The 27,626-nt window shown below is 41.5% G+C and overlaps 1 protein-coding gene across 1 annotated transcript; it reads left to right on the forward strand.

Annotated features, from left to right (window-relative positions):
* The first annotated feature begins 44 nt into the window (after positions 1–44).
* LOC140727670 (chondroitin sulfate glucuronyltransferase-like) lies at positions 45–27,458 on the forward strand. Its single transcript, XM_073045311.1, has 4 exons — positions 45–1,886; positions 3,694–4,258; positions 16,757–16,939; positions 22,342–27,458. The coding sequence occupies exons 1-4, from the start codon at positions 1,615–1,617 to the stop codon at positions 23,599–23,601; spliced, it is 2,280 nt and encodes a 759-aa protein (XP_072901412.1). The 5' UTR covers positions 45–1,614; the 3' UTR covers positions 23,602–27,458.
* The last annotated feature ends 168 nt before the right edge of the window (positions 27,459–27,626 follow it).

The following is a 27,626-nucleotide window of genomic DNA, read 5'->3' on the forward strand; positions in this document are numbered from 1 at the left end:
TTGTCATTCGTACAACACCGCGCGCTTCCGAACCGCCCCGAGGAACGGACGCGCATGCGCGCGTGGCCCGAGCTGACGGGCTGGGTCCTGTGAATAGCGGTTCCAGGCCGGCCGCGGAGAGCGGTGCGGATCCTCAAGCGATCAGCTAGTAAGCAAAGGGCTGGGGTGTGAAATACAGGAGGACCACGCTTGATTCCAGTCCACAGCGCAGGAGATCTGGTCCCTGTGACCTGACAGTACAGTAAATTTGGCCCCTGAGGCCCGACAGCCGGAGGAGATCCGTTCCCGCAGCCTGACAACCCAGAGGTAAAGCTCTTCTCCAGTTTGACAGCCCAGGCCTATCCAGAACAGCTCATCTATTGGGTCTGATCTAAGAGACAGCAAACAGGAAGAGATCACCAGACCTGCTACTCCCTCAAGTTGCTGTTTCGATAAACATGGAGCTCTGAGGTGAAACAAACCTTCCAGCTTGATCTGCGACATTTCTATGACAATGAGATTGCAGCCACAAAATTTATTTTGAGCCTTGTATATTGGAGACTAATCGTGTGAAACATGCTATCGAATCACATCCCTCTGATAAAGTCTCCATAGTCCGGCAGATCTTTTGTCATAAGATTCTAAATGGTGCATCTTAATCTGCGTTTATAAGTTTGCCGCTTTGTTTCTTAAGTGTGTACTACTACACCTGAAAGCAAGGGATTTTATGCAACTATTTGACCCAAGAAGAGTTTGCCATCCGGCTTTATATTGATGGAGCACAGGGAAGGATTGAGAATAAACAGAACCTGTCTGTCTGATTTGCCTGCCCTTTAACAGTTAGCTACTGTTCAATATATCCATTTGAGTTGCATAGAGAACAAGTACCTGAAACTATAAATGACTTAAGCAGAACCATTCTCTCATCAAATCCAGCTGTCCTTTACTATATGTTGAACACGTTCATCTCTGTAAAGATAGCTATCCACACTGTCAATTCAGGAGCAATGGGGAAGCTTGAAGGGGGCAAATGTTGGCCTATCTGATATCAAAATATTCAGTGCACAGTGCGCAGTGCGCATAGGGGAAAGTGCAAAGAGAACGATAGCTGTAGATTTTTAACTGAGTGCAGTATCATATTGTTTTTGTTCTGTTGAATTTATCTTTTGCAGTAATCACTATTGATTTGAAGAAGTTTCCAAGGTTAGTCTTTTGCTGCCATTAAATACAAAGTTATTTATTTGATATGCCAGTGGTATTGGGATCAGTGTTAACATATATATTGATCTATATCAGAAAATTTGACCTGCTGTTTAATTGAGTTAGCATAATTTCTATTTCCTTTTGAAGCTGACTTTTTTATCTCAATATTGCTGTGATATCCAAAGATGGTTTTGTGCAAAAATTAAAATTAGTATTTAGTTTGTTTTTACTGGGATGGAAATTGTTGGCAGACTTAGAGTGCTGTGATGTAGTTTCGGCCAGTCACTGTATGCCAGTTGGTGTTTTATGTATGAGGTTAAAAAAATAGATATTTAATACTGTACATACAAGTCGTAAGGCTTTTGCTATCAGACCCTGTCTTACTGTGCTTCTCTCTCAGTCTGCTTCAAACATCTTGCTTTACTCTGTACAATGCGTTTGACAACCCTTTTACCCCTCTTCCGGCCTGCTCTTCCCCTGATCCTGGGGCTCTCCTTGGGCTGCAGCCTGAGTTTACTGCGAGCCTCCTGGACTCAGGGAAATGGGGATGAATCATGCATGGATACAGGAGACAGCATAGGGCTACTCCATAACAATGGACATCCTGGAGCTGAAACAGGGGAGTTCACTGGCAACAAGGAATATGAGCCAAGGATAGTCCCTTATTACAAGGATCCCAACAAACCACACAAGAAAGTGCTGAGGTAAGAACTTTACACAAGAAAAAAGATACCTATGATAATTTTGTTTTTAAGTATGTATATTTTGGTGATTTTCCTTCCTCCACAAAAAGTGAGGTTTCCTTAGTTATTTTTCTTCTGTCTTGTTGAGAGATCAGCTTATATTATTATGTCCATTTTCCTTGTTAGTATCTATAAGTTGGTTTATTATTGTCATTTACTGAGGTACAGTGAAAAGATTGCCTTGCATTCCATTCATACAGATCATTTTATTAGAGTTGTACAAGGTAAAACAATAACAGAATTCGGAATAAAGTGTTACAATTACAGGTAAAATGCTTTGCAGGCAAACAATAAGGTGCCAGGTCAAAGGTTCATAGTCAACAACACTCTGCCATGGTTATTTTAAATACTGGTGCTGCACAAAGTTGTGTCCTCAGCCCCCTATTCTACTCCCTGTACACTTATCATGGTGTTACTGACACTGTTATAACTCCATTTACAAGTTTGCTGATGATACCACCACAATAGTGGACCATGTCTCTGGTAATGATGAGTCAGAGTGCAGGAAAGAGATAGAGCATTTAGTGACATGGTGTTATGACAATGATCTTTCCCTCAATGTCAGCAAAGCGAAAGAGCTGGTCATTGACTTCAGGAAGGGGCAGACTACATGCTCTTGTCTTCATTAATGATGCTGATGTTGAAAGCTTCAAGTTCCTAGGTATGACACCACAGCTAAGAAATCTCACCAATGCCTCTACACCTCAGGAGGCTAAAGGAATTTGACATGTTCTTGTCAACCCTTACCAGTTTTATTGATGTACCATAAAAAGTGTCTTATCTGGATGCACTCCAGCTTGGTATGGCAATCCCTCTGCCTATAACACAAAAAAACAGCAGAGTTGTGGATACAGCTCAGCTCATCACTGAAATGAGCATACACTCTGTCTATACCTCTGTATAATGCTCATGAGCATTACACTCCATCTGCTGTTGCTCTGCCCATCTTCTCTCAAATTAACTACATGGAGAGGTTCCACTCTGTCATTTTATATCTTAAACTCCTGCTCTATCTCCAGCTATTCTTAGATTTTTTTTTACTTTGTTCTTATCCAATTCCATTTTGAATATTCTTATTGGATCTGCTCCCATTGATATTTTGATATTTTTTTAACCATTGCCTTACAAATCACAGCCACTCACTGTAAAATAAAATTCTCCTCATTCCTTTGTGTGGTACTTTAATTTGTTAAGTCTGTATATCATTGTTGCTGAAAACAGATTCTTATTTGCACTGTCCACCAGTTTTCTAATTTTGCTCAAATTGCATCAAAGCCTTCTCTGCTGTATGGAGAACTAGCCCCTGGGACCAACTTTGTCTAAATCTCCAGTGCATCCACTTGCTATTTTTCCCAGAGCCTAGAACTGAATCTAGTATACAATTGAAACTCAACCAATGTTTTATAAAGATTCAGAATTTTTACTCTTCTGCTTTTGTTAATAAAGTCAGAGAAGTGCTCTTTTTTAAACAACCAAAGTGTTACTAGATTCACTTTGTTTTTAAGATACTTTTGAAATGTAATGTCTTCAGTTTACATAATGTAAACCCTCAGTGATAGTAAATAAATGACCAGATAACCTGTTTATATTGAGGGTTAAATATTGACAACATCAGCCCACTCTTTAGTAATGCTCTTGGATCTTTTCCATTCACCTGAGAAAACAAACATGCTCTAAAGAGTGTTGGTACTTTCAGATGAGGAGGGGAGGGAAAGCTGGTACAAACAGCCATTAAAGCTTAAAGTTAATTACATGTTTCTTCTACTAGGACACGTTACATCCACACAGAGTTGGGAATCCGTGATCGACTGTTTGTTGGTGTACTGACCTCCAAAGGTACTCTGAACACATTGGCTGTGTCTGTTAATCGGACAGTAGCCCATCACTTCAACAAGCTGGTATATTTCACTGGGTTTCGCAATACCAAGGTTCCACATGGTATGCAGATAGTAGCCCATGGAGATGACCAACCTGTGTGGCTAATGTACCGGACCATCCAGTACATCTATGAACATTATGGCAATGAGTACGACTGGTTCTACTTGACTCAGGATAACACATACACTGAGGCAGAACGCATCAAGTCTCTCATTTCTCACCTGAGTATCAACAACGACCTGTATTTGGGACGGACAGAAGAATTCATTGGCGGTGACCCTGACTCACGCTATTGCCATGGTGGCTATGGTTATGTGTTGTCACGGAGTGTCCTTATCAAGCTTCAGCAGTACCTGGACAGTTGTCGCAATGATATCCTGAGTGCACGACCAGATGAGTGGCTTGGTCGCTGCATCATAGACTTCATTGGTATCAGCTGCATTGACAAACACAAGGTCAGTTAAACTGGTAAATTGGTTTATTATTGTCACATATACTGAAGTATAGTGGAAAAAATTGCTTTGCACACCATCCAGATGGATCATTTCATTACAACCTAGCATTGAGGTAATACAAGGGAAAACTAACAGAATGAAGAATAAAGTGTGACAGGGAAAGTGCAGCACAGTGCAAGGGCATAATGAGGCAAATTGTGAAGTTGAGAGTCCAGCTTGTGTTAGGGGACCATTCAATAGTGTTATAACAGCAGAGTAGAAGCTATCCTTGAGCCTGGTGGTATGTGCTTTCAGACTTTTGTATCTTCTGCCTGATGAAGTGTGGGAAGAAGATGCCCTAACTAATCAGGAACTTACCTGCCTCTGCTTTGAATATGTTCAATGACCCAACCCCTACAGTCATCCATGGCAATGAACATGGCAGTGAATCCACAGGTTCACCTCCTATTGGCTAAAGAAACTCCTCCTCATTTCTGTTCTAAATGAACATCCCTCTATTTTGAGGCTGTACCCTAAAGAAACTCCCCCCACTATAGGAAACATCTTCTCCAAATCCACTCTATCTAGGCATTTCAAAATTCAACAAGTTTCAGTGAGATTCCCCCTTCATTCATCTAAACTCTGGTGAGTACAGGCCCAGAGCCATCAAATGCTCCTCGTACATTAACCCTTTCATTCCTGGAATCATTCTCATGAACCTCCTCTGGACCCTCTCCAATGCCAGCACATCTTTTCAGCACATCAGCACAGGGGCCCAAAACTGCGTATGATACTCCCAAGTGTGATCTGACCAATGCTTTATAAAGCCTAAGCATTACATCCTTGCTCTTATATTCTAGTGTTCTCAAAATGGATAATAACATTGCTTTTTTGCCTTCCTTACCACCAACTTAACCTGTAATATATATCTAAGGACTCCCAAATCCCTTTGCACTTCTGATTTTTTAAATTTTCTCCCCAATTAGAAAATAGTCTTCACCTTTATTTCTTATTTTTTTGTTTGCTTTTAATTCTGTACAGAGAGAGCTCAGGGAAACCGGCATCAAATTCCCTGTATGTGTCCTCATACTTGGCGATAATAAAGGATTCTGATTCTGATTCTACCAATGTGCATGACCATGTACTTCCCTACACTATATTCCATCTGGTACTTCTTTGCCCAGTCATCCTTCTGCAGACTTCCTGCTTCCTCAGCACTAACTGCCCCTACACCTATCTTTATATCATCTACGATCTACAACCTTACCACAAGGCCATTAGTTCTATTGTCTAAATCATTGACTTATAACATGAAAAGAAGCAGTCCCAATACAGATCCCTGCAGAACACCACTAGTCATCAGCAGCCATCCAGAAAAGGTCCCCTTTATTCCCACTCTTTGCTTTCTGCCCATCAGCCAATCTTCTGTCCATGTTAGTATCTTTCCTGTAATACCATGGGCTCTCATCTGGACTCATTTCTGCCCTCTGACACTCAAATTTCTGATATTCGGCTTGAGTCTTCCACATTGAAGACTGACACAAAATACTTATTAAGGTCACCCACCATTACTTTGTCCCCCTATTACTACCTCTCCAGTGACATTTTCCAGCAATTCAATATTCATTTTCACCTCTCTTTTTCTCTTTATGTTGTATGTCTGTAAAAACCTTTGGTATCTTAGAGTCATAGAGAAGTACAGTTCAGAAACCGGCCCTTTGGCCCATCTAGTCCATACCAAAACCATTTAAACTGCCTATACCTATCAGCCTGCACTGTGATCATAGTCTCCATATCCCACTATCCATGTACCTATCAAAACTGCTTTTAAATGTTGAAATTGAGCTCACATGCACCATTTGTGCTGGCAGCTCATTCCACACTCTCACAGCCCTCTGAGTGAAAAAAGTTTCCCCTCATGTTCCCCTTAATTTTTTCACCTTTCACCCTTCAGCCATGACCTGTGGTCATAGTCCCACCTAACTTTAGTGGAAAAAACCTGCTTGCATTTACCTCACCTATACCCTTCATAATTTTGTATACTTCAATCAAATCTCCTCTCAAGCTTCTACATCCTAAAGAATACAGTCCTAACCCATTGAACTTTTTCGTTATAACTCAGGTCCTCCAGACCCAACAACATCCTTTCTCTGCACTCTTTCAACTTTGTTTACATCTTTCCTGGAGATTGGTGACCAAAACTGCTCACCATACTGCAAATTAGGCCACATCAATGTCTCAAACAACTTCAACTTTACTTCCCATCATCCTTACTCAATACATTGATTTATGAAGGACAATGTGCCAAAAGCTTTCTTTACGACCCTATCTACATGTGATGCCACTTTCAATGAATTGTGTACCTGTATTCCCAGATCCTTTTGTTCTACCACACTCCTCAGTACCCTACTGTACCCACCAGGGTGTTACTCTGGTTGGCAATCAATGGTGAGGGGTGATCTGGAAGAGGGGAACGAGTGTAGTGTATCTAAGTTTGCTGATGACACTATATTGAGTGGAAAAGCAAATTGTGCAGAAGATATGAAGAGTCTGCAGAGAGATAAAGATAGCTTAAGTGAATGGGCAAGGTCTGGCAGATGGAGTATAATGTTGGTAATTGTGAGGTCTTCCACTTTGGAAGGAAAAATGGAAGATTAGATTATTATTTAGATGTAAAAAATTGCAACATGTTGCTGTGCAGAGGAACTTGGGAGTGCTTATGCATGAATCACAAGGTTGGTTTGCAGGTGCAGTAGGTTATCAAGAAGGCAAATGGAATATTGCCCTTTGTTGTTGTCGTTTCGGGCCTAGACCCTTCGGCAGACCCACCGAAATGTTGACTGTACTTTTTTCATAGATGCTGCCTGGCCTGCTGAGTTCCTGCAGCATTTTGTGTGTGCTGAATCCTTTGCAGGGGTGTCAAACTCATTTTAGGTCACGGGCCAGATTGAGCAAAATGCAGCTTCATGCGGGCCGGATCAGTCGGACGCGTGCGAACGCAGCTTTCGTTGCCTCAGTTTTTTCAGCCTGCTCTCATGTGTCTCAGTCTCTGCTATAACGACAAAGTGTTTCACTTTACAAATTCCGTTTCTTATGAAGAAGACTGCCGAATAAACACTAAAAACCCTGAAAACCTGGTACCTGAATAAACTCAGCATTGGCCATATCATATGCCATAGGCGCTTCAATTACTGGGGCCAGCTTTAATAGTAATTAGATATTATCTCACGGGCCAAAGATAATTCCACCGCGGGCCGGATTTGGCCCGCGGGCCTTGAGTTTGACATATATGCTTTAGAGTTTTGGAGCATAGTTCAAAAAAAGTTGTACTGCCAACTATCTTTTGAGGGAGATTGTTTAAATTTAAGAGACCAGCAGAAGAAGACCTGAGAGCTCGAGCAGGATTATAAAAGTGAATTGAAGTAATCTAGTCTATTCGATATAAAGGTGTGGATTAGTTTTTCAGAATCATTATGACAGAAATGGACAGACCTTTGCAATATTTCTTAGTGTAGAAATGCTGTTTGATCACTTTCTTTAAGTGGGATTTAAGATTAAAATCTGAATCAAGGATAACACCCAAGCTTGTTACTTATGATTTTACAAGAGGAGCCAAGTTCCCAAGTTTATGAAGAAGTTCATCTCTTTTGGCTTTGGGCCAACCAAAAGAATTTCTGTTTTTATCTTCATTTAGTTTTAGAAAATATTGTTCATCCATTTGTTTATTGCAGCCATACGAGAATTAAGAGAAGATAGGGTGTTATTAACATCAGTCTTAACCAAAGTATACAATTGTGTGTCATCTGCATAACAGTAGAAATCAAGTTTATGCTCTCTAATGATGCCTCCTAAGGGGACCAAAATAGCTTCTCTGAGCAACACCAAAAGATACATCGTATCTCTTAGAAAATTGGTCTCCAAGACAGGCAAAAAATAAAATTGTTTAAGATGTGTGAGCAAAACCAAGTAAAGGCACTACTAGTGACACCAGCCTAGTTCTCAATGTGATCTAAGAGACTGTTGCCATCAATTGTGTCAAAGGCAGGACTTATCTAGGAGAACTAAATTCCTGTTGGCATCAGCGCTAAGCCTAAGGTCACTGACTATTTTGATAAGGGCCACCTACATGCTGTGGTTTGCTCTAAAACCTGACTGAAACTTTTCTAGAATATTGTTCCCATTCAGAAAGTCGTTGAGTTGGTTTAAAATGACTTTCTTAGAACTAGAATCAGGTTTATTATCACCGGCACATGTCATGAAATTTGTTAACTTAGCAGCAGCAGTTCAATGCAATACATAATATAGAAGAAAAAATAATAATAAATAAATACAGTAAGCCAATTTACAGTATTACATATATTGAATAGATTAAAATTGTGCAAAAAAACAGAAATAATGTATATTAAAAAGTGAGGTAGTGTTCACGGGTTCAATGTCCATTTAGGAAACGGATGGTAGAGGGGATGAAACTGTTCCTGAATTGCTGAGTGTGTGCCTTCAGGCTTCTGTACCTCCTACCTGATGGTAACAGTGAGAAAAGGGCATGCCCTGGGTGCTGGAGGTCATTAATAATGGATGCTGCCTTTCTGAGACATCGTTCCTTGAAGATGTCCTGGGTACTTTGTAGGCTAGTACCCAAGAAGGAGCCGACTAAATTTACAACCCTCTGCAGCTTCTTTCCGTCCTGTGCAGTAGCCCCCCCCCCCCCATTACCAGACAGTGATGCAGCCTGTCAGAATGCTCTCCATGGTACATATATAAAAGTTTTTGAGAATATTTGTTGACATATCAAATCTCTTCAACTAATGAAGTATAGCTATATACATATACTATATGTGCCTAAGACTTTTGCCCAGAACTGTAAATGCCTCCAAAACATTGCTATTGTATCTGCTCATACCATTCCACCTTGAATAAAAAACAAACAACAGAGGTCCCAACACTGATCCTTCATCACATCTACAATGATAAAATGCTTTGAGAGGTTGGTCATGACTGAAATGAACTCCTCCCTCAGCAAGGACCTGGACCCATTGCAATTTGCCTATCGCCACTATAGGTCAACAGCAGATGCAATCTCAATGGCTCTTCACGTGACAACACAAACGGATGTCAGGATGCTGTTCATTGACTACAGTTCAGCATTTAATACCATCATTCCCATAATCCTGATTGAGAAGTTGCAGAACCTGAGCCTCTGTACCTCCCTTTGCAATTGGATCCTCAACTTCCTAACTGGAAGACCACAGTCTGTGCAGGTTGGTGACAAAATCTCCTCCTTGCTGACTATCAACACTCAGGGGTGTGTGCTTAGCCCACTGCTCTACTCTCTCTATAGATATGTGTGGCTATGTATAGCTCAAATACCGTCTATCAATTTGCTGACGATACAACTATTGTTGGTGGAATCTCAGGTGGTGACGAGAGGGCATACAGGAATGAGATATGCTAACTAGTGGAGTGGTGTCGCAACAACAACTTGGCACTCAATGTTAGTAAGATGAAGGAGCTGATTGTGGAGGTAAGACGAAGGAACACATACCAATCCTCATAGAGGGATCAGCAGTGGAGAGAGTGAGCAGTTTCAAGATCTCTGAGGTTCTAACCTGATCACAACATAGATAGATGCAGTTATAAAGAAGACAAGACAGCAGCTCTACATCATTAGGAGTTCGATGATATTTGGTATGTCAACAAATACACACAAAAACCCCTACAGATCTACTGTGGAAAGCATTCTGACAGGCTGCATCACTGTCTGGTGTTTGGGGCGGGGGGGTCTACTGCACAGGACCGAAAGAAGCTGCAGAGAGTATTTTGGACTGTTACCATCAGGTAGGTGGTACAGAAGCCTAAAGGCACAAGCTCAGTGATTAAAGAACAGCTTCTTCCCCTCTGCCATCCAATTCCTAAATGGATATTGAACCCTTGGACACTACCTACCTTTTTGTTAATATATAGTATAAAGAAGGCTTTTAATCTATTCAATGTATGTATACTGTAATTGATTTACTTATTTATTATTATTATTATTATTTTATTTTGTGTTTTTTTTTCTATATTATGTATTGCATTGAACAGCTGCGGCTAAGTTAACAAATTTCATGTCACATGCCAGTAATAATAAACCTAATTCTGATTCTGCAGAATACAGCTGGTCACAGACCTCCAGTCAGATTAACACTCTTCCACTTTTGTCTGCTCTTTTCAATGGCAAAGCCTATTTTGAATCTAATCTGCATGAATTTTATGTGCCTCTGTTGTTTGGATCAGCCTACTATGAGGGACTTTAGCAAGGCTTTTTACAAAGTTCATGTCTACAATATTCACTACTCTACTCTCATCAGCCATCTTTGTCACCTTCTCAAACTCAACTGAGTTTTTAAGATATGACCTCTCCCACAGAAAGTTATGCTGACTATCCCAAATAATTCATTACTTTTCCAGATGCCAGTAGATCTGAACTATAATTTCTTGTTTGTCTCTAATTCCTTTCTTAAACAGAGGAACAACATTTGGCTATTTTCCAGTTATCTGGTGGATGCAAACACCTTTGTCAATGTTCCATCAAGCTCCTAGATTGCCCCTCTCAATAACTCAGGATAAATCCCAACAGACCCTAGGGTTATCAACTTTAATGTTCTGAAGAGATCCAAAGCTGCTTCCTTGATATAAATATGCCCCAGATTATCAGCATACACCTTCTGGATCTCACTACCTCTCTCTGGTTACCCTCTTGTTTTTAATGTATGTATAAAATGCCTTGGGATTCTGCTTAATCCTACTCACCAAGACATTTTATGGCCCGTTCTAGTCCTCTTGATTCCCTGTTTAAATTCTGTCCAGCTTCCTTTATGTTCCTCAAGGGCCCTGCATGATTTCAGCTCCTAAAGCTTACATATTTTTTCCAGCATTATTATGTTTTTAATCGTTAGCCTCTTATTATACCCCAAGAAGTTGGAATGAAATAAATGCATTGAATTCATTCAGTTCAACCAGGAAGCAAAGTTCCCCACATGAGTAGAATACTAATTCTATGGTCATATCTGCCCCCTATTGTGCTCTCCATATTTTGTTGCCAGCTCTTGTATTGTGACTGTTTCCCTTGTTAAACGTGCCAATGCATTTCCCACCCTCACCATATTACTGTTGGGTAAGAAAAAAATAGTATTTTGACTCAGCAGCCATGAAGAGACGGATGTATAATAGATCAGGTTAGGGAGATTTACAAGTGGTGATGGTTCTCAGCTACCCTTGTCTTCTTTGCAAAGAAACAAGTTCAGAATTCAAGCAGTAACATAAAATAACTTATTTTAACCATGCCCAGCTGGGGCCAATATTTTTAGTTGCTTGTATACAGACACAAATGACAGTGTTTGTTAAAAGCATGGTTTATGTTCATCCTTTTCAAATTGAGCCACTCCAGTGATGAGACAACATTGTATGACATAGTCTAGAAGAAGCCACAATCGCCTTTGGTTCCTGGCACAGGCTTTGTAAACTTGTCATGAATTTCATGGCCTTCTGTGACCACAAACTCAAATTAAACCATACCCATGGCATTACATTCAATTCTAATAGAGCTTCCAGACATTTGCAAACAAAACTTGAGTGACATTTGTGAAATAGTGACAGGAATAGGTATTCAATCCCACAAGCATATTGCATGCTTAAACCAATCAAGTTATATCTTAACTATTCTATTTGGTCACGTGATGTGGACTTCACTGTCAATGCAATATTAATTGTCCATGAACTGAGGAAACATTTGAAAATCAACCACAGTCAGGACAGAATTAGTAAGGACAGCAGATTTCTTTCCCTGCAGGACATTAGTGAGCTAATTGGGTCTTTGTAACAGTGAAATAACTTACTGATTACTGCTACTGAGATAAGCTTTTATTACAGAATGAGAAGGGATAGTGTAAAGATTTAGGGAAGAAATTCCCCCAAAGAGCAGGCATTTTGTGTCTGATGCACCATCAATAACTCTCGGAGAAGGGAGGCAAATGATAGGCTCTTATTAGCTGCAAGAGACCACGATAAGTAGCAAGAGACCACCACACAACATCCTGGAGACTGAGGGAGGAGCAGTGCCTCCAACCGCCTTTATACAGGGGTCTGTGGGAGGAGCCACAGGAGCAGTCAGCAGAGGGGCATGTCCAGACAGGTATATGTAGTTCACCACAGTGTCATCTCCTTGACCTCCAGTATTTTTGGAAATTGCCTCTGCTGCTTGCAAACATTTCCAATCCCACTGGTTTCTGCTGGTGACAAAATAAATTGTCAACAGAATAGGAGCGTTTGCAAGTCGAAGAATAAATGCCAAAAGGACTTAACATGCTTTATTAAATCCCATTCTAAAAATCCCTTCTGTTGGCACATTTGTGTGAAATGCCTAACATTAATTATTGATCAAAAGTGGTTAGAATGAGCATGAACTGTAATTTTTAACTAAGCTTCCTTTTATAGATAACTACGAAAGAAATAATGAGGTTTGACGACAAAACTGTACCAGATGTTGGCTGGGTCTTGTTCACTAACAGTTTCCTCACTTTAATGGGTAATTCCCCTCATGTCCTAGATTTTCCCTCATATCTTGTTCTGAGACATACAGTTAAACACTCTGCCTAAAACTCTTAGAAGGTTTTGACTTTAGTCACTCACGTGTTCATCACGAACCCCACTCAAAGTGTAGATTGCAGTGAGGAACTCTCAAGGTTAGCTACTGCTGAAGAAATGTTTTGAATTAAGAAACCAAGCCAAACAGCAAAATCTCATTGTGCAATGTTTAATTTGAGCTAAAGTACAAATTTAATATCTTTGTATCACCCCAACAACCCAGGAGTATCCAAAGGCCCATCATCCCAGCAGGCCACTTGTGAGGTATAGTTCGAGTCATTTGAGTCATAGAAATTGACCCTTCAACCCACTGAGTCTGTTTCAAACAATTTTTAATGGCATTTAAAAAAATTCCCCACATGTTCTACCATTCGTCTACACACAAGGAGCAATTTACAATGGCTAATTAAGTTACTAACCCATTCTTCCTTGGGAGGTGGGAGGAAACCAGAACACTAAGAGGAAACCCATGTAGTCACAAGGAAGTGTGCAAACATCACATAGACAGCACCCAAAATCAAGTTTGAATCCAGGTCTCTGGCTCTGTGTGGCTGTATTTTTAATAAATGCTGCACTATGCTGCTGCAGTTATTTTGTAGCATAGAAAAAAAACGTAATTTGTGCACAGTGACTTCCCATAATCATTGACTTTGCACATCTCTCTCCACTCATCATGCTGTCACCACTGGTATCTTAAAGCATTGAGTCAAGATCTCAGTATGGGACATCACATACGAGAACACTGGTTTAAAAAAAAGACAGAAAGGCAAAATATTTTTTCAGTGTTGAGAGATGGAAAGATATTGGTGTTCAGAAAGACCCGGGCATCCTTGTACATGAATCACTGAAAATTAAAATACAAGTACAGTGAGCATTTTGGACAGGAAGCAGCTTAATGGTCTTTGTTGACAGGGGATTTGAATTGACAAGTAGCAATAGCTTGCTGAAATTAGAGAAGGAATCCTCAAGTGATCTGGAATATTGTGTGCAGATCTGTTCTCCTTATAGACGGGCTGTTATGTTGTGATAGAGGGAAGCAGGGTGTTTAACAAATTGATTACATATTCATTTTATGAGTGACTTCAGCAGAGTGGGCCTGTATTGTAAGACATTTTAAATAATGAGAGGTTATTTCATTAAAATGTACTAAATTCTACAGGGTTAGAGAGGGCAGATACAGAAATGGATATTGGGCTCACATTCTCAAAGTAAACGGCTGACCATTCAAGGCAGGGTGAGAGGAAATTTCTTCACCTAGAGAGTAGCAAATCTTTGGAATTCTTTCTGAGGGTGCTAGATACTATGCAAGACTTATGAGTGGAGTTGCGTGCAAGTTGATAGTATGGTTAAGAAGCTGTATGGTTTGTTGTCCTTCATTTAGTTGGGGGATTGAGTTCAAGACTTGTGAGGTAATGCTGCAGCTCTATAAAACTGGTTAGACTACACGGAGTATTGTATTCAGCTCTAGTCACCTCATTTTAGGAAGGAAATAAAAGCTTTAGAGAGGGTGTAGAGGAAATGTACCTGAATGCTGCCTGGTTTAGAGAATGTGTCTTATGAGGAAATGTTGAGCAAGCTAGAATTTTCCTCTTTGAAGCAAAGGAGGATGAGAGATGACTTGATAAGAGGTGTATAAGGTTATAGGAGGCATGAGTAGAGTGAACAGCCAGTGCCATTTCCCAGGGCGGAAAATGCTGAAAGCTATTATTATGAATCAGAATCAGGTTTATTAACACCGGCATGTGACATGAAATTTGTTAACTTAGCAGCAGCAGTTCAATGCAATACATAATCTAGAAGAGAGAAAAAAGTAATAAATAAAATAAAAATAATAATAATAATAATAAACAAGTAAATCAATTACAGTATATGTATATTGAATAGATTTTTTAAAAATGTGCAAATAACAGAAATACTGCATATTAAAAAAAGTGAGGTGGTGTCCTAGGATTCAATGTCCATTGAGGAATTGGATTTAGGAGGGCAAGAAGCTGTTTCCGAATTGCTGAGTGTGTGCCTTCAGGCTTCTGTACCTCCTACCTGATGGTAACAGTGAGAAAAGGGCATGCCCTGGGTGCTGGAGGTCCTTAATGTTGGACGCTGCCTTTCTGAGACATCACTCCCTGAAGATGTCCTGTGTACTTTGTAGGCTAATACCCAAGATAGAGCTGACTAGATTTACAACCCTCTGCTGCTTCTTTCGGTCCTGTGTAGTAGCACCCCCCACCCCCATACCAGACGGAGGTGCAGAATGCTCTCAATGGTGCAACTATAGAAGTTTTTGAGTGTTTTTATTGACGTGCCAAATCTCTTCAAACTCCTAATGAATAATAGCCCCTGTCTTGCCTTCTTTATAACTTACATCGATATTTTGGGACCAGGTTAGATCCTCAGAGATGTTGACACTGAGGAGCTTGAAGCTGCTCACTCTCTTCACTTCTGATCCCTCTATGAGGATTGGTATGTGTTCCTTCATCTTACCCTTCCTGAAATCCACAATCAGCTCTTTCCTATAACTGATGTTGAGTGCCAGGTTGTTGCTGCAGGAGCAAGAGAGAGTGAGAGAGAGCGAGAGAGAGAGAGAGAGCAAGAGAGAGAGAGAGCAAGAGAGAGAGAGAGAGAGAGAGAGAGAAAAAGGGCCTCTGAGATGGTGATCACAGGGTCATCAGGTGTAGCAGGGATCTTCACAGCTGTAGTTGTGTTCTCCCTTTCAAAGCGGGCATAGAAGGCGATGATTTTATCTGGTAGTGAAGCATCGCTGCCATACAAGCTATTGGGTTTCGCTTTGTAGGAGGTAATGTCTTGCAGACCCTGCCAGAATTGCCATGCATCCAATATCGCCTCCAACCTCGTTCCAAATTGTCTCATCGCCCTTGAAATGGCCCTCTGCAAATTATACCTGGTTTTCTGGTACGGGTCTGGGTCGCCAGACTTGAATGTCACAGATCTAGCCTTCAGCAGACAATGTACCTCCTGGTTCATCCATGGCTTTTGGTTTGGGAATGTACAGAAAGTCTTTGTAGGCACACACTCATCCACACAGGTTTTAATGAAATCGGTAACAACTGCAGCACACTCATCCAGGTTCAAAGATAAATCCCTGAATACAGTCCAGTCCACCGATTCAAAGCAGTTCTGTAGGTGCTCCTGTGTTTCCCTTGTCCATACGTTCTTGGTGCTGCAGTCTTCAGTCTCTGCCTATACTTAAGGGAGTAGAAATACAGCCAGTTGATCAGACTTCCTGAAGAGAGGGCGTGAAATAGCACGGTCGGCATTCTTGATGGTGGTGTAGCAATGGTCCAGTGTGTTGTTCCCTCTGATATTGAAAGTGATCTGTTGATGGTAGTTGCTTAGTAATTTTTTCAGACTGGCCTGGTTAAAATCTCCCAAAACGATGGTGAAGGCATTAGAGTGTGCTGTTTCATGCATGTTGTTACCATTGCTCAGATCATCTAAAGCCTGCTTGACATTGCCTGAGATGGAATGTAAACTGCTACCAAAATGACCCCACAGAACTCCCATAGTAGGTAAAAAAGAATGTGGTTCCAAGACACTTCAAAAATTAAAATATATTTGAAAATAACCAAAATGGGTTGAAGACAAGGAATTTGCATTTGACAAATCTGTTGGGGTACTTTAAGCTGCAATAGGCTGGGTAGATAAAACCAAAAAAAAAAGGACCAATGAAAGGAATTTAATCCCTACTACGTTCTAACTCTCATCAGAACCACAGCAGAGGTTGATGCAAGCCATCACTGGCTGGCAGTCTTTGCAGTGAAGCATACTAGAGTAGAGGATGCCTTGCTGTAAGTGGAAGGGTTTGCTGCTGACTCCAGTCTTGAAGAAGTCTATCTGCTCTCTCATGCTGTTCATTTCATAAAGTGTTTGTTCTTCCAGAATGTGCGCTACCGATCCTTTCAACTGGGCAAGAATACTGACCCAGATAAAGAGGACAGTGCAGAATTCACAAAGGCCTTCACTGTTCATCTGGTGCCTCATCCTATGCTGATGTATCGCCTTCATCGCCGATTCAGTGAAATTGAACTGGAAAAAACATACCAGGAAATCAGAGAACTACAGGTAACATTTGGTTAGCATTTACACAGCTCACTGTAAGGGTTATTAGTGTGTACAATCTGTGAATAAATTTTGAAGCTACCTTAGTACTTAAGATTTTAGAATTGCTACTGAGGTGTTAAGTACTTGAAACATCATAGAAACATAGAAAATCTACAGCACAATACAGGCCCTTTGGCCCGCAATGCTGTGCTGAACATGTACTTAGAAATTACTTCATGTTACCCATAGCCCTCTATTTTTCTGAGCTCTGTGTACCTATCCAGGAGTCTCTTAAAAGACCCTATTGTATCTGATTCCACCACCATCATTGGCAGCCTATTCCACACGTTCACCACTCTCTGCATATAAAAACTTACCCCTGACATCTCCTCTATACCTACTTCCAAGCACCTTAAAACTGTGCCCACTCATGTTAGCCATTTTAGCCGTGGGAAAAAACCTCTGACCATCCACACAATCAATGCCTCTCATCATCTTATACACCTCTATCAGGTCACCTCTCATCCTCTTCTGCTCCAAGGAGAAAAGGCTGAATTCACTCAACCTATTCTCGTAAGGCATGCTCCCCAATCCAGGCAACATCCTTGTAAATCTCCTCTGCACCCTTTCTGTAGTTTCCACATCCTTCTTGTAGTGAGTTGACCAGACTGAGCATAGTACTCCAAGTGGGGCCTGACCAGGGTCCTTTGTAGCTATAACATTACCTCTGAGCTCTTACACTCAATCCCACGGATGATGAGGGCCAATGCATCGTATGCCTTCTTAACCACACAGTCAACCTGCACAGCAGCTTTGAGTGTCTTATAGGCTCGGACCCCAAGATCTCTCTGATCCTCCACACTGCCAAGAGTCTTGCCGTTAATACTATATTCTGCCATCATATTTGACCTACCAAAACGAACCACCTCACACTTATCTGCGTTGAATTCCATCTGCCATTTCTCAGCATCCTTTCAATCCTGTAACCTCTGATGGCCCTCCACGCTATTCACAACACCCCAATCTATGTGTCATCAGCAAATTTACTAACCCATCCCTCCACTTCCTCATCCAAGTCATTTATAAAAATCACAAAGAGAAGGGGTCCCAAAACAGATCCCTGAGGCGCACCACTTGTCACCGACCTCTATGTGGAATATGACCTGTCTACAACCACTGTTTGCCTTCTGTGAGCAAGGTAGTTCTGGATCCACAAAGCAAGGTCCCCTTGGATCCCATGCCTCCTTACTTTCTCAATAAGCCTTGTATGGGGTACCTTATCACATGCGTTGCTGAAATCTATATACACTACATCAACTGCTCTACCTTCATCAATGTATTTAGTCACATCCTCAAAAAATTCAATCATGCTCGTAAGGCATGACCTGCCTTTGACAAAGCAATGCTGACTATTCCTAATCCTCTCCAAATGTTCATAAATCCTGCCTCTCAGGTTCTTTTCCGTTAACTTACCAACCACTGAAGTAACACTCACTGGTCTATAATTTTCTGGGCTATCTCTACTCCCTTTCTTGAATAAGGGAATATTTGCAACCCTCCAATCCTCTGGAATCTCTGCCATCCCCATTGATGATGCAAAGATCATTGTCAGAGGCTCAGCAATCTCCTCCCTCACCTCCCATAGTAACCTGGGGTACATCTCATCTGGTCCCGGAGACTTATCCAACTTGATGCTTTCCAAAAGCTCCAGTACATCCTCTTTCTTAATGTCTATTTTATATCAGATTTGATACACTTTAAAATGACAATTACAACTATTATTTACCCACAACAGCAACAATCTGTTTTTGTATTTAAATAGCACTGTGAAGTGTCCTAAGGAGCTTTATGAGACAAAATTCAACATTGTGATACATTGGAGTTGCTAGGGCAGGTGACCAGTAGATTTTAAGGAGTGTCATAAGGAAGGAAGGAAAGTGGAAATATATTGGGAAGGAAGTCCAAAGCTTCAGCAGGTGGCAGATGAAGGTATGGCTGCCTGTGCTGGAATAATTAAATTTGGGAATACAAAAGCCAGATTGGAGTAGCACACACAAAATCAGCAGGCCAGGCAGCATCAAGGAAAAGAGTACAGCTGATGTTTAGTAGAACCGATATGTAGGGCTAGTCATACGCAATGGAAACAGGCTCTTCAGTTGACCAGGTCTACATCAAACTGTGTACTCAAGGCCCACTTTTTATATTCTCTCTACATTCCCATCTGCTCCACAGAGATTCTACTACTCACCTAAGCACTAGGGGCAATTTAACTACAGTCTGTACAACTTTGGGATATGGGGTCACAGGAAGAATGGAGGCTATCTGGGGTTTGCACATTCTCCCTATAGTGACATAGGTGTCCTCTGAGCACTCTGGTTTCCTCTCACATCCCAAAGATGTGTGGATTGCTTGGTAAATTGGACACTGTAAATTTCACTCAGGGTACGTGGGTGTCAGAAATAGTTGGGAGAGAGTGGAAGAGAGAGTTGAAGAAAATATAGGGAGAGTAAAAAAGATTAGTATAGGATCAGTGTAAATGGATGATTGAGGGATGCCATGGACCCAGTGGGCCAAAGGGCTTGTTCCAATGATGTAAGGTTCTGACTCATGGAAGAGGGAGGATACAAAATCAACACTCCAAATCATGCACCAAACCACCACTTCCTAACATTGTTGTTCTGTCTTACTGCTGTGTATAATTTTTACATCATTCCTCAAGAGCACTCTTCTCTAATCTTGTTTTAGAACATAGAACATAAAATAACACAGCACAATATAGGCCTTTCAGCCCATGATGTTGTGCCAACCTTTTAACACACTCCAGGATCAATCTAATCCTTCCCTCCCACATAGTTCCCCATTTTTCTTTCATCCATATGACTATCTAAGAGTCTCTTAAATGTATCTACCTCTGTCACCATCCCTGTTAGTACCCACCACGCACACACCACTCTCTATGTATAAAACCTTATTATGACAAACACCTATACTTCCCTCCAGTCACCATAAAATTATGTCCTCTTGTATTAGGCATTTCAGCCCTAAAAAAAAAGACAATGGCTGTCCACTATATCAATGCCTCTTGTCATCTTAAACACCTCTATCAAGTCATCTCTCATCCTCCTTTACTCCAAGGAGAAAAGGCCTAGGTCAGTCCACCTTTCCTCTTAAGACATGTTCCCTAATCTAGGTAGCATCCTGGTCTAACTCCTCTGCATATTCTCAAGTTTCCATATCCTTCCTATAATGTGGCGACCAAAACTGAACACAATAGTCCAAGTGTGGTCTAACTAGAGTTTTATAGAGCTGCAACATTACTTCATGGCTCTTGAACTCAATCCCCCGACTAATGAAGGCCAACATACCATACGCTTTGAGGATTCTGTGGATTTGGACCCCAAGATCCCTCTGTTCCTCTACACTGCTAAGAATCCTGCTATTAATCTTGTATTGTGCCTTCCAGTTCGACTTCCCAAAGTGTACCACTTCACACTTTTCCAGATTGAACTGCGTTGCCACTTTTCTGCCCAGCTTTGCACCCTAACAATGTGCCACTGCAACCTACGACAACCTTTACAATATCCACACTACCACTAACTTTTGTGTCATCTGCAGTCTTACTAACCCTTCCTTCCACTTCCTCATCAAGTCATTTTTCAAAATTTTGAGGAACAGGGGTGTCAGAATTGATCTCCATGGAACTCCAGTGGTCACTGACCCCCAGGCAGAATACGCTCCGTCTACAACCACCCTCTGTCTTCTGTGGACAAGCCATTTCTGAATCCACACAGCCAAGTTTCCCTGGCTCTCATGCCTTCTGACTTTTTGAATGAGCCTGCCATGAAGAACCTTGTCAAACACTACCAAAATCCACATACACCACATTAACTGCTTCACCATATCAATTTCTTTTGTCACTTCCTCAAATAAGTCAATCAGGCTCATGAGGCACCACCTGTCCCTCACAAAGCCAAGGTGACTATCCCTAATTAGATGATGTTTCTTCAAACTCTTAAATCTTGTCTCTAAGAATCCTCTCCAGTAGTTTGCCCAACACTGATTTAAAACTCACTGTCCTGTAATTCCAAGATTATCCCCATTACCTTTCTTGAACAAAGGAATAACATTTTACACCTTTCAATTTTCTGGTACTACTCCTGTGGCTAGTGAGGATGCAAAGATCATCACCAAGGGTGCAGCAATTTCTTCCTTTATTTCCTCTGGTAACCTGGAGAATCTCCCTTCCAGCTCTGAGAACTTATCTATCCTAATGTTTTTCCAGAAGTTCCAGCACATCCTGTTTCTTATCATCAACATGTTCCAGCATACTAACCTATTCTATGCTGTTCTCACATTCGTCAAGGTCCCTGTCACTAGTGAATACTGAAACAAAGTATTCATTAAGGACACCCCCATCTCCTCTGACTCCAGGCATACTTTCACTTTTGTCCCTGATCAGTCTTACCATCACTCTAGTCATCCTCCTGTTCTTTCCATACTTGTAGAACACCTTGAGGATTTCCTTAATCCTACTCGCCAAGACCTTCTTATCTCCCCTTCTACCTTTCCCATGTTCCTTTGTAAGCTACTTCTTGGTTATTTTATTACTCTCAAGAGCCCTGCCAGATCCTTGCTTCTTGAATCTCATGTATGTTTTTTCCTTCCTCATCACTAGATGTTCTAATCTCTTGTCAACCATGATTTTTCTATCCTTTCCCTGCATCAATGGGACAAACCTATCCAGAACTCATGCAATACTCCTTATTAACAACCTCCACATTTCTGTTGTGCACTTCCTTGAGTACATGTGTTTCTAGTTTATGCTCTCAACTTCCTAGCTAATAATACCATAATTTTCTCTCCCCCAATTAAATATTTTTCCATACCATCTGCTTCTCTCCCTGTCCAAGGCTAAAAGTCAGGGGGTTGTGGTCACTATTCAAAATGCTCACCCACTGAAAGATCTGTTACCTGACTAGATTCATTGCCTAGTGCTGGATCCAGTATGGCTTCTCCTCTAGTCAGCCTGTCTACATGTTGTGTTAGGAACCCTTCCTGGACACACCTAACAAATTTTGCCCCATCTAAATCTTTTAAACTGAGGAAGTGCTAATCCACCCACACTGAATCAGTAGATGATCCCTTCAGGTCGTTCTCCCTTTCTACAGCTATAATACTATCCCCGATTAGCAATGCTATTCACCCACCTCTTTCACCTCCCTCCATGTCTCTTTTGAAACATTCAAATCCAGAACGTCCAGTGGCTGTTCCTGACCTCGTGACAGCCAAGTGTATGCTGTGTAGTTCCATGTACTGATGCGTGCTTTAAGTTCTTCACTGTTGCTGCTGACACTTTTCGTATTTAAGCAGACACATTTCAAACCATCTAACTGACAGCATTTATGTGTTATTCTCTGTTGTAGATGGAAATAAAGAACCTGAGTAAGCTGACACCAGAGGGAGAAGTGGGAGCCTCCTGGCCAATTGGCATCAATCCTCCATTCAAACCCAAAACCCGCTTTGAAGTCATAAACTGGGACTATTTCACAGAAGAACAGATTTACTCGTGTGTCGAGGGGGCTCCCAAGTGCGAACTTCGCGGAATCAACAAGGCAGACATCAAGGACATTATCGAGACAGCTGTGCAGCAGTTGAATGAAAAGTACCAGCCCTTGTTGCATTTTCGCAAGCGCCAGCTGCTCAACGGCTATCGGCGCTTCGATCCGACACGCGGTATGGAGTACACACTGGATCTGGTGCTGGAGGCCCATACCCAGAAGGGGTACAGCCGGGCCATTGCAAAGCGTGTCAGTTTGCTACGGCCACTCAGCAATGTTGAGATCATCCCCATGCCGTATGTGACCGAGGCTACTCGGGTTCAGGTGATCCTGCCCCTGACAGTGCATGAGCAGGACTATGTGGGGAACTTCCTGGAAGCCTACTCCATGAATGGCCTGGACTTGCACGACAATATGCTGTTGACATTCCTGTTCATCTACGACCCCTTTGACGCACAACGCGTGAGTCAGAACGATGTTTTTGCAGGAGTCAAGTCCTCCATAGCCAAGATCGAGAAGCGATACACTGACGTGAAGATCCCATGGATAAGTGTCAAAACAGATATTCCTTCCCAGGTTAAGGTCATGGATATCATCTCCAAAAAGCATCCGGTAGACACCTTGTTCTTTATTGCTAGTGTCTGGACTGAGATCAACGGTGAATTTCTCAACCGTTGCCGCATGAACACCATAAGTAATTGGCAGGTCTTCTTTCCCATCCACTTCCAGGAGTACAACCCTGCTGTCATCTACCGGGAGCAGCAGACCCCCTCTTCTGCCGAGTTTGTGAAGGATGGCCATTTTGACCGGCGCATATTCAGTGAGGCATGCTTCTTCAACTCAGATTACATGGCAGCCCGCACCAAGATGGCAGCGGACATCCTGGACAATGATGAAATGCTGGAGAATATGGAGTTGTATGACGTCTTCATCAAGTACTCCAGCCTGCATGTCTTCCGACCAGTGGAGCCAGCCTTGGTGCAGAAGTACAGTTACAGAACGTGCAACCCAAGGCTCAGTGAAGAGCTCTATCACCGCTGCATGCTCAGCAATCTGGAAGGGCTGGCATCGCGCTCCCAGCTGGCCTTGGCTATGTTTGAACAAGAGCAGGCCAATAGCACTTAGATCTGACTCTGTAGCAAGGACTAATGTAAGGTTTAACTTTCTAGTATTTTCTTAGAGAAACTTGTTACACTGGGACTGTAGTTTGGCTTTTAGCCACTGGGATCTTGGTTCAAATCCTACATGTTTTGACAAAGACAGAAGACATATAATCTTTCAAAAGGAGGCTGATTGAAAATCCAATCTAATCTCAGGTACAATCCAACAAAGAATCTTTGGTTTCTCACTTTCCTTTCCAATCTATGTATTTTATAAACAAATTTAGTATCACCCATTCATGGATCCCCTACTTAACCAAAGGTAAGAATCATCATTCCTGGTGACAAGGTGCCCTGGGGCTTTAGCTCTGGGATCTCTGCTCAGCAGCTGATGGTGCTGACCTGAATGGGAAGTGATCCATTCTCCAGCCTGAGCAGCCCTTATGTCACTGAACTTCAGCAGATCTTAGAGGTGGTATCGCAGATGAGCTTGGCTAAATTCTACATCTCAGTCACATTCTCAACTTGTTCCCTATGGCAAATCAAGTAGGAAACAAAATATCCAACAAAGGTTTTGCAATTAATAAGAATTTTAAGAAAAGTGACTGATGAGAAAAAACTTTTGGTTCTTCTGAGGCCACTTCTCTCTCAAATCCTGTGCACTCTCCCTATCATACTCTACCTATTCATTTAATCTTTGACATATGAACCCTTCACTCTTTCATCCCCACTCAACCCGTACATTTAATCCCCTTTTGGGGTTGTTGTGTAGTGCTTAAATTAGGAGACCAACCAGAAGCTGAATCTAATAATCCAGAGACTGGTGTATCTATCTCACCTTTGGACTTTACAATTTAAATTTGTTAATCAAAAACAACTAATCTTAGTGATTATGTCTGGAACAGCTACTGCTTATCAAAAAAAACATTTGTTTAATGTCATTTGGAGAAGAAATGTCCTGTGCTTACCTCTCAGCCAATTGTGACAGCAGAGCCACACCATATGGTTGACTCTTAAATGCTTTCTGAAATGGTCCAATAAATCACTATTTAAGGGCAAATAAGGACAGGCATACACCCAGATCCCAAAGAAAGAATTCCAAAAAAACCATACCCGACCCTTTTCCCCAGCCTCCCAGTGACCTCATGGTTCCTTTGGGCAAAGTTCTGCATAAACATTCCCCAGTGTTAAAATGAAAGGTAGAATTTGAAATTTGCAGTCAAGCTCACATCTCCTTAGACCTGACCTCACCTAATTCAGTCAGGTACATTCAGTTAACTTTTGAAATGAGTCTGAGGCAATTGCAATAATTGACCACCATTCCCTTGGGTGAAGACAAAACAGCTGTAAATGTTGGGATTCTGGAATCAGTGAATGGAAATAGTACAGAAGGAATGGAAATAGTTCTGCCCTTCATGCTTGTGCTGCCAAGACTTTGTTTGAGCATTCTAATTAACATTACCTGCTCCTTCCCTGCTCTTATTTTCCCTTTAAATATTGATCCAATTCTACTGGGGTGTAAGAGTTAGTTGAGAAAGCTGGTGGTGTGGATAGTGAGGAAGGGTGTGTAAGGGACATTAGAATATGATGAGCTAACTGTCTGCAGATGGAATTTAATCCTGACAAGCGTGAAATGATGCATTTTGTTAAGTCAAATAGGAGTAGGGCTTACATTGTGTGGCACCAAGGAATGCTGATTAACAGAGGAAACAGGACTCATAATTTGCAGTGAGGTGGTAACCAGGTGGAAGGGCCCTTTTCTGAGCTGTAGGACTCTGACATTAAATAGATGAACACTTGTCAGAAGTTGGGTGGTTCAGACTTACATCTTCACCTGAGAGACATGATACCAGAACCCCCAGAACAAAGCATTCACTGAACCTATCATGTCACCTCCCTAACCACTCATGCTCTGTCTGTCCACTCTGGTCTGATCACAATTGTGGGCAGGAAATGGAACAGTTATTCATTCACGTCTGGTTTGCTTCTGGATCATGTGTTGGCTGCAGATGGATGACATACTGTAGGACCAATAGAGTGAAGTTCCTCTGTTGCCCAATCTCAAGTGCCGACCATTCTGCTGTTTGTCCTCAGATTGGCTTTTTGGGGTTGACACTGACCATGGGGGTCTGGCTATATTTGAATCTCTTTCTCTGGTGGTGTGAGGTCTGGGCCTTGTACACTTGTATTTGATTAATCAGCCCACTGGTATTACCCACGGTGATTGAGTCCCATTGTGAAGTATGTTATAACAGTTCTGATTTAAGAATGTAATTGAAGTGTACTTTGGAATTGGTTTATTATTGTTACATGATCCAAAATACAATGAGAAGCTTCTCTTACATACTGTTAATACAGATTAGATCATTGCAGTGCATTGAGGTAGAACAGAGTAAAATAACTGCAGAATAAAGTATAACAGCTACAGAGAAAATGCAGTGCAGGTAACAATGAGATACAAGATCATAGTTTGATAGCTGCCTTACGAATGGTGTCACAGAAATGTCATTCAGCTTGCTGAGCACACCCTAATGTGAGAATTCTGTAAGCCAATCACATTCCTGGCCTTCTCCACAGTTTTTTTCCCCTTTTTGATTATAATCCAGTTCCTTTTTGTACGCTACAATTGAATCTCGCTTAATACTCCTCCATCAACTCACACTTGCTGCTCTTTAACATAAAAAGTTTCTTTTTTCATATCACATCTGGTTCTTTTGTTAATTGTCTTCATTCTATAACCTCTGGTTCTTGATCCTTCTAGCACTATCTATGAGCCATTCAAATATATATATATGCGTTCTGCCTATAGCCTTAATGAATATTGTTCCTTTACACAGACGTGAGATCCTGCAGATGCTGGAAATCACACAAAATGCTAGTGGAACTTAGCAGGTCAGGTAGCATCTATTGAAATAAACAATGAAGGGTGTCTGTCTGAAACATTGACTGTTCATTCATTTTCATAGATGCTGCCTGACCTGCTGAGTTCCACCAACATTTTGTCTGTGTACCTACACAGACCCCTGCCAATCTTCTCAATCCCAAGTAGATCAATCACAACTCCTCAAGTCTATCTGTATAATTCGAATTCATTTGCCATATTCACCTAGATCCCATTGGTATCTTCTCTAAAGCATTCACATTTTTCATTAAGTATAGATGTACCATCTCAGAGAAGCAGTGGCTGGATGGAGGGGACTGCTGCCTCCCATAGTTCTCTGGAGAACTTGACAGTGTGCCAATCCCAGACAACCTCATTGAGAGTTTCAACCAAGCCACTGCAGAGGCCCTGGTGTCCCAAGTTAGAAGAGGATTGAATGGCATTTCAATTCTGGATTAACAGCTTGTAGTCTCCTACAATGGGCGGGGGGGGGGGGGTGTACATGTTCTTCAGATAACATGTCAAGCTAATAGAACATAGTACAGTACAGCACAGTATATAGTATATTGTACAGTAAGAACCAAGATCAACTAGATGTCCCAGAGCCTCTAGTTGTTAAAAGAAAAAAAAAATTATTCGTTAACTATTTACAGTGTGTTAGTCATTCATCTCATTGCCGGAGTGTGTGAGTGTATGCACATGCATGCTCACTGTCTGCTATGTAGACTCACCTCGGTTGCTGCATTTAGAAATAATGTACGTCAAATGCTTAGTGCTGTCCTTGTACTTTGTATTAACAAACAAAAGTATTGCACTTGTGTTGGAACAGCTGGTCCCCTTGAGCAGAGGAAACAGTTTGGGCCATCCGAAAGTTTTGTCTTAAAAGCTGTAATTTTATGTTGTAACTGTGTGTACTGAACACTGCTGCCAGCTCAAACAATGACATAGCATTATAGTCTGTTACTGTTTGATTTCTCGATGGGATAAAAGGGTGGTGGATACATCGTGCATCACAGGACCTCTTCTGTAAATCAGCTTTGCTATTTTCAAACACCTCTTTGGTTCTCTGAAATTTCTGCCCACATTCAGAACACAAGCAATTTCAAAAGACCTTCATCTTTGCCACCTCCATTTTATTCTCAGGAACCAGTCTTGGCCAACTATCTGCA

The sequence above is a fragment of the Hemitrygon akajei genome, chromosome 1 (genome assembly GCF_048418815.1).
Source record: "Hemitrygon akajei chromosome 1, sHemAka1.3, whole genome shotgun sequence".
Taxonomy (NCBI): Eukaryota; Metazoa; Chordata; class Chondrichthyes; order Myliobatiformes; family Dasyatidae; genus Hemitrygon; species Hemitrygon akajei.

Coding starts and splice junctions, on each gene's coding strand:
- LOC140727670 (XM_073045311.1), top strand. CDS start 1,615: ATGCGTTTGACAACCCTTTTACCCCTCTTCCGGCCTGCTCTTCCCCTG. Junction 1,887..3,693: donor CCACACAAGAAAGTGCTGAG/GTAAGAACTTTA, acceptor TTCTTCTACTAG/GACACGTTACATCCACACAG. Junction 16,940..22,341: donor AGGAAATCAGAGAACTACAG/GTAACATTTGGT, acceptor TCTCTGTTGTAG/ATGGAAATAAAGAACCTGAG.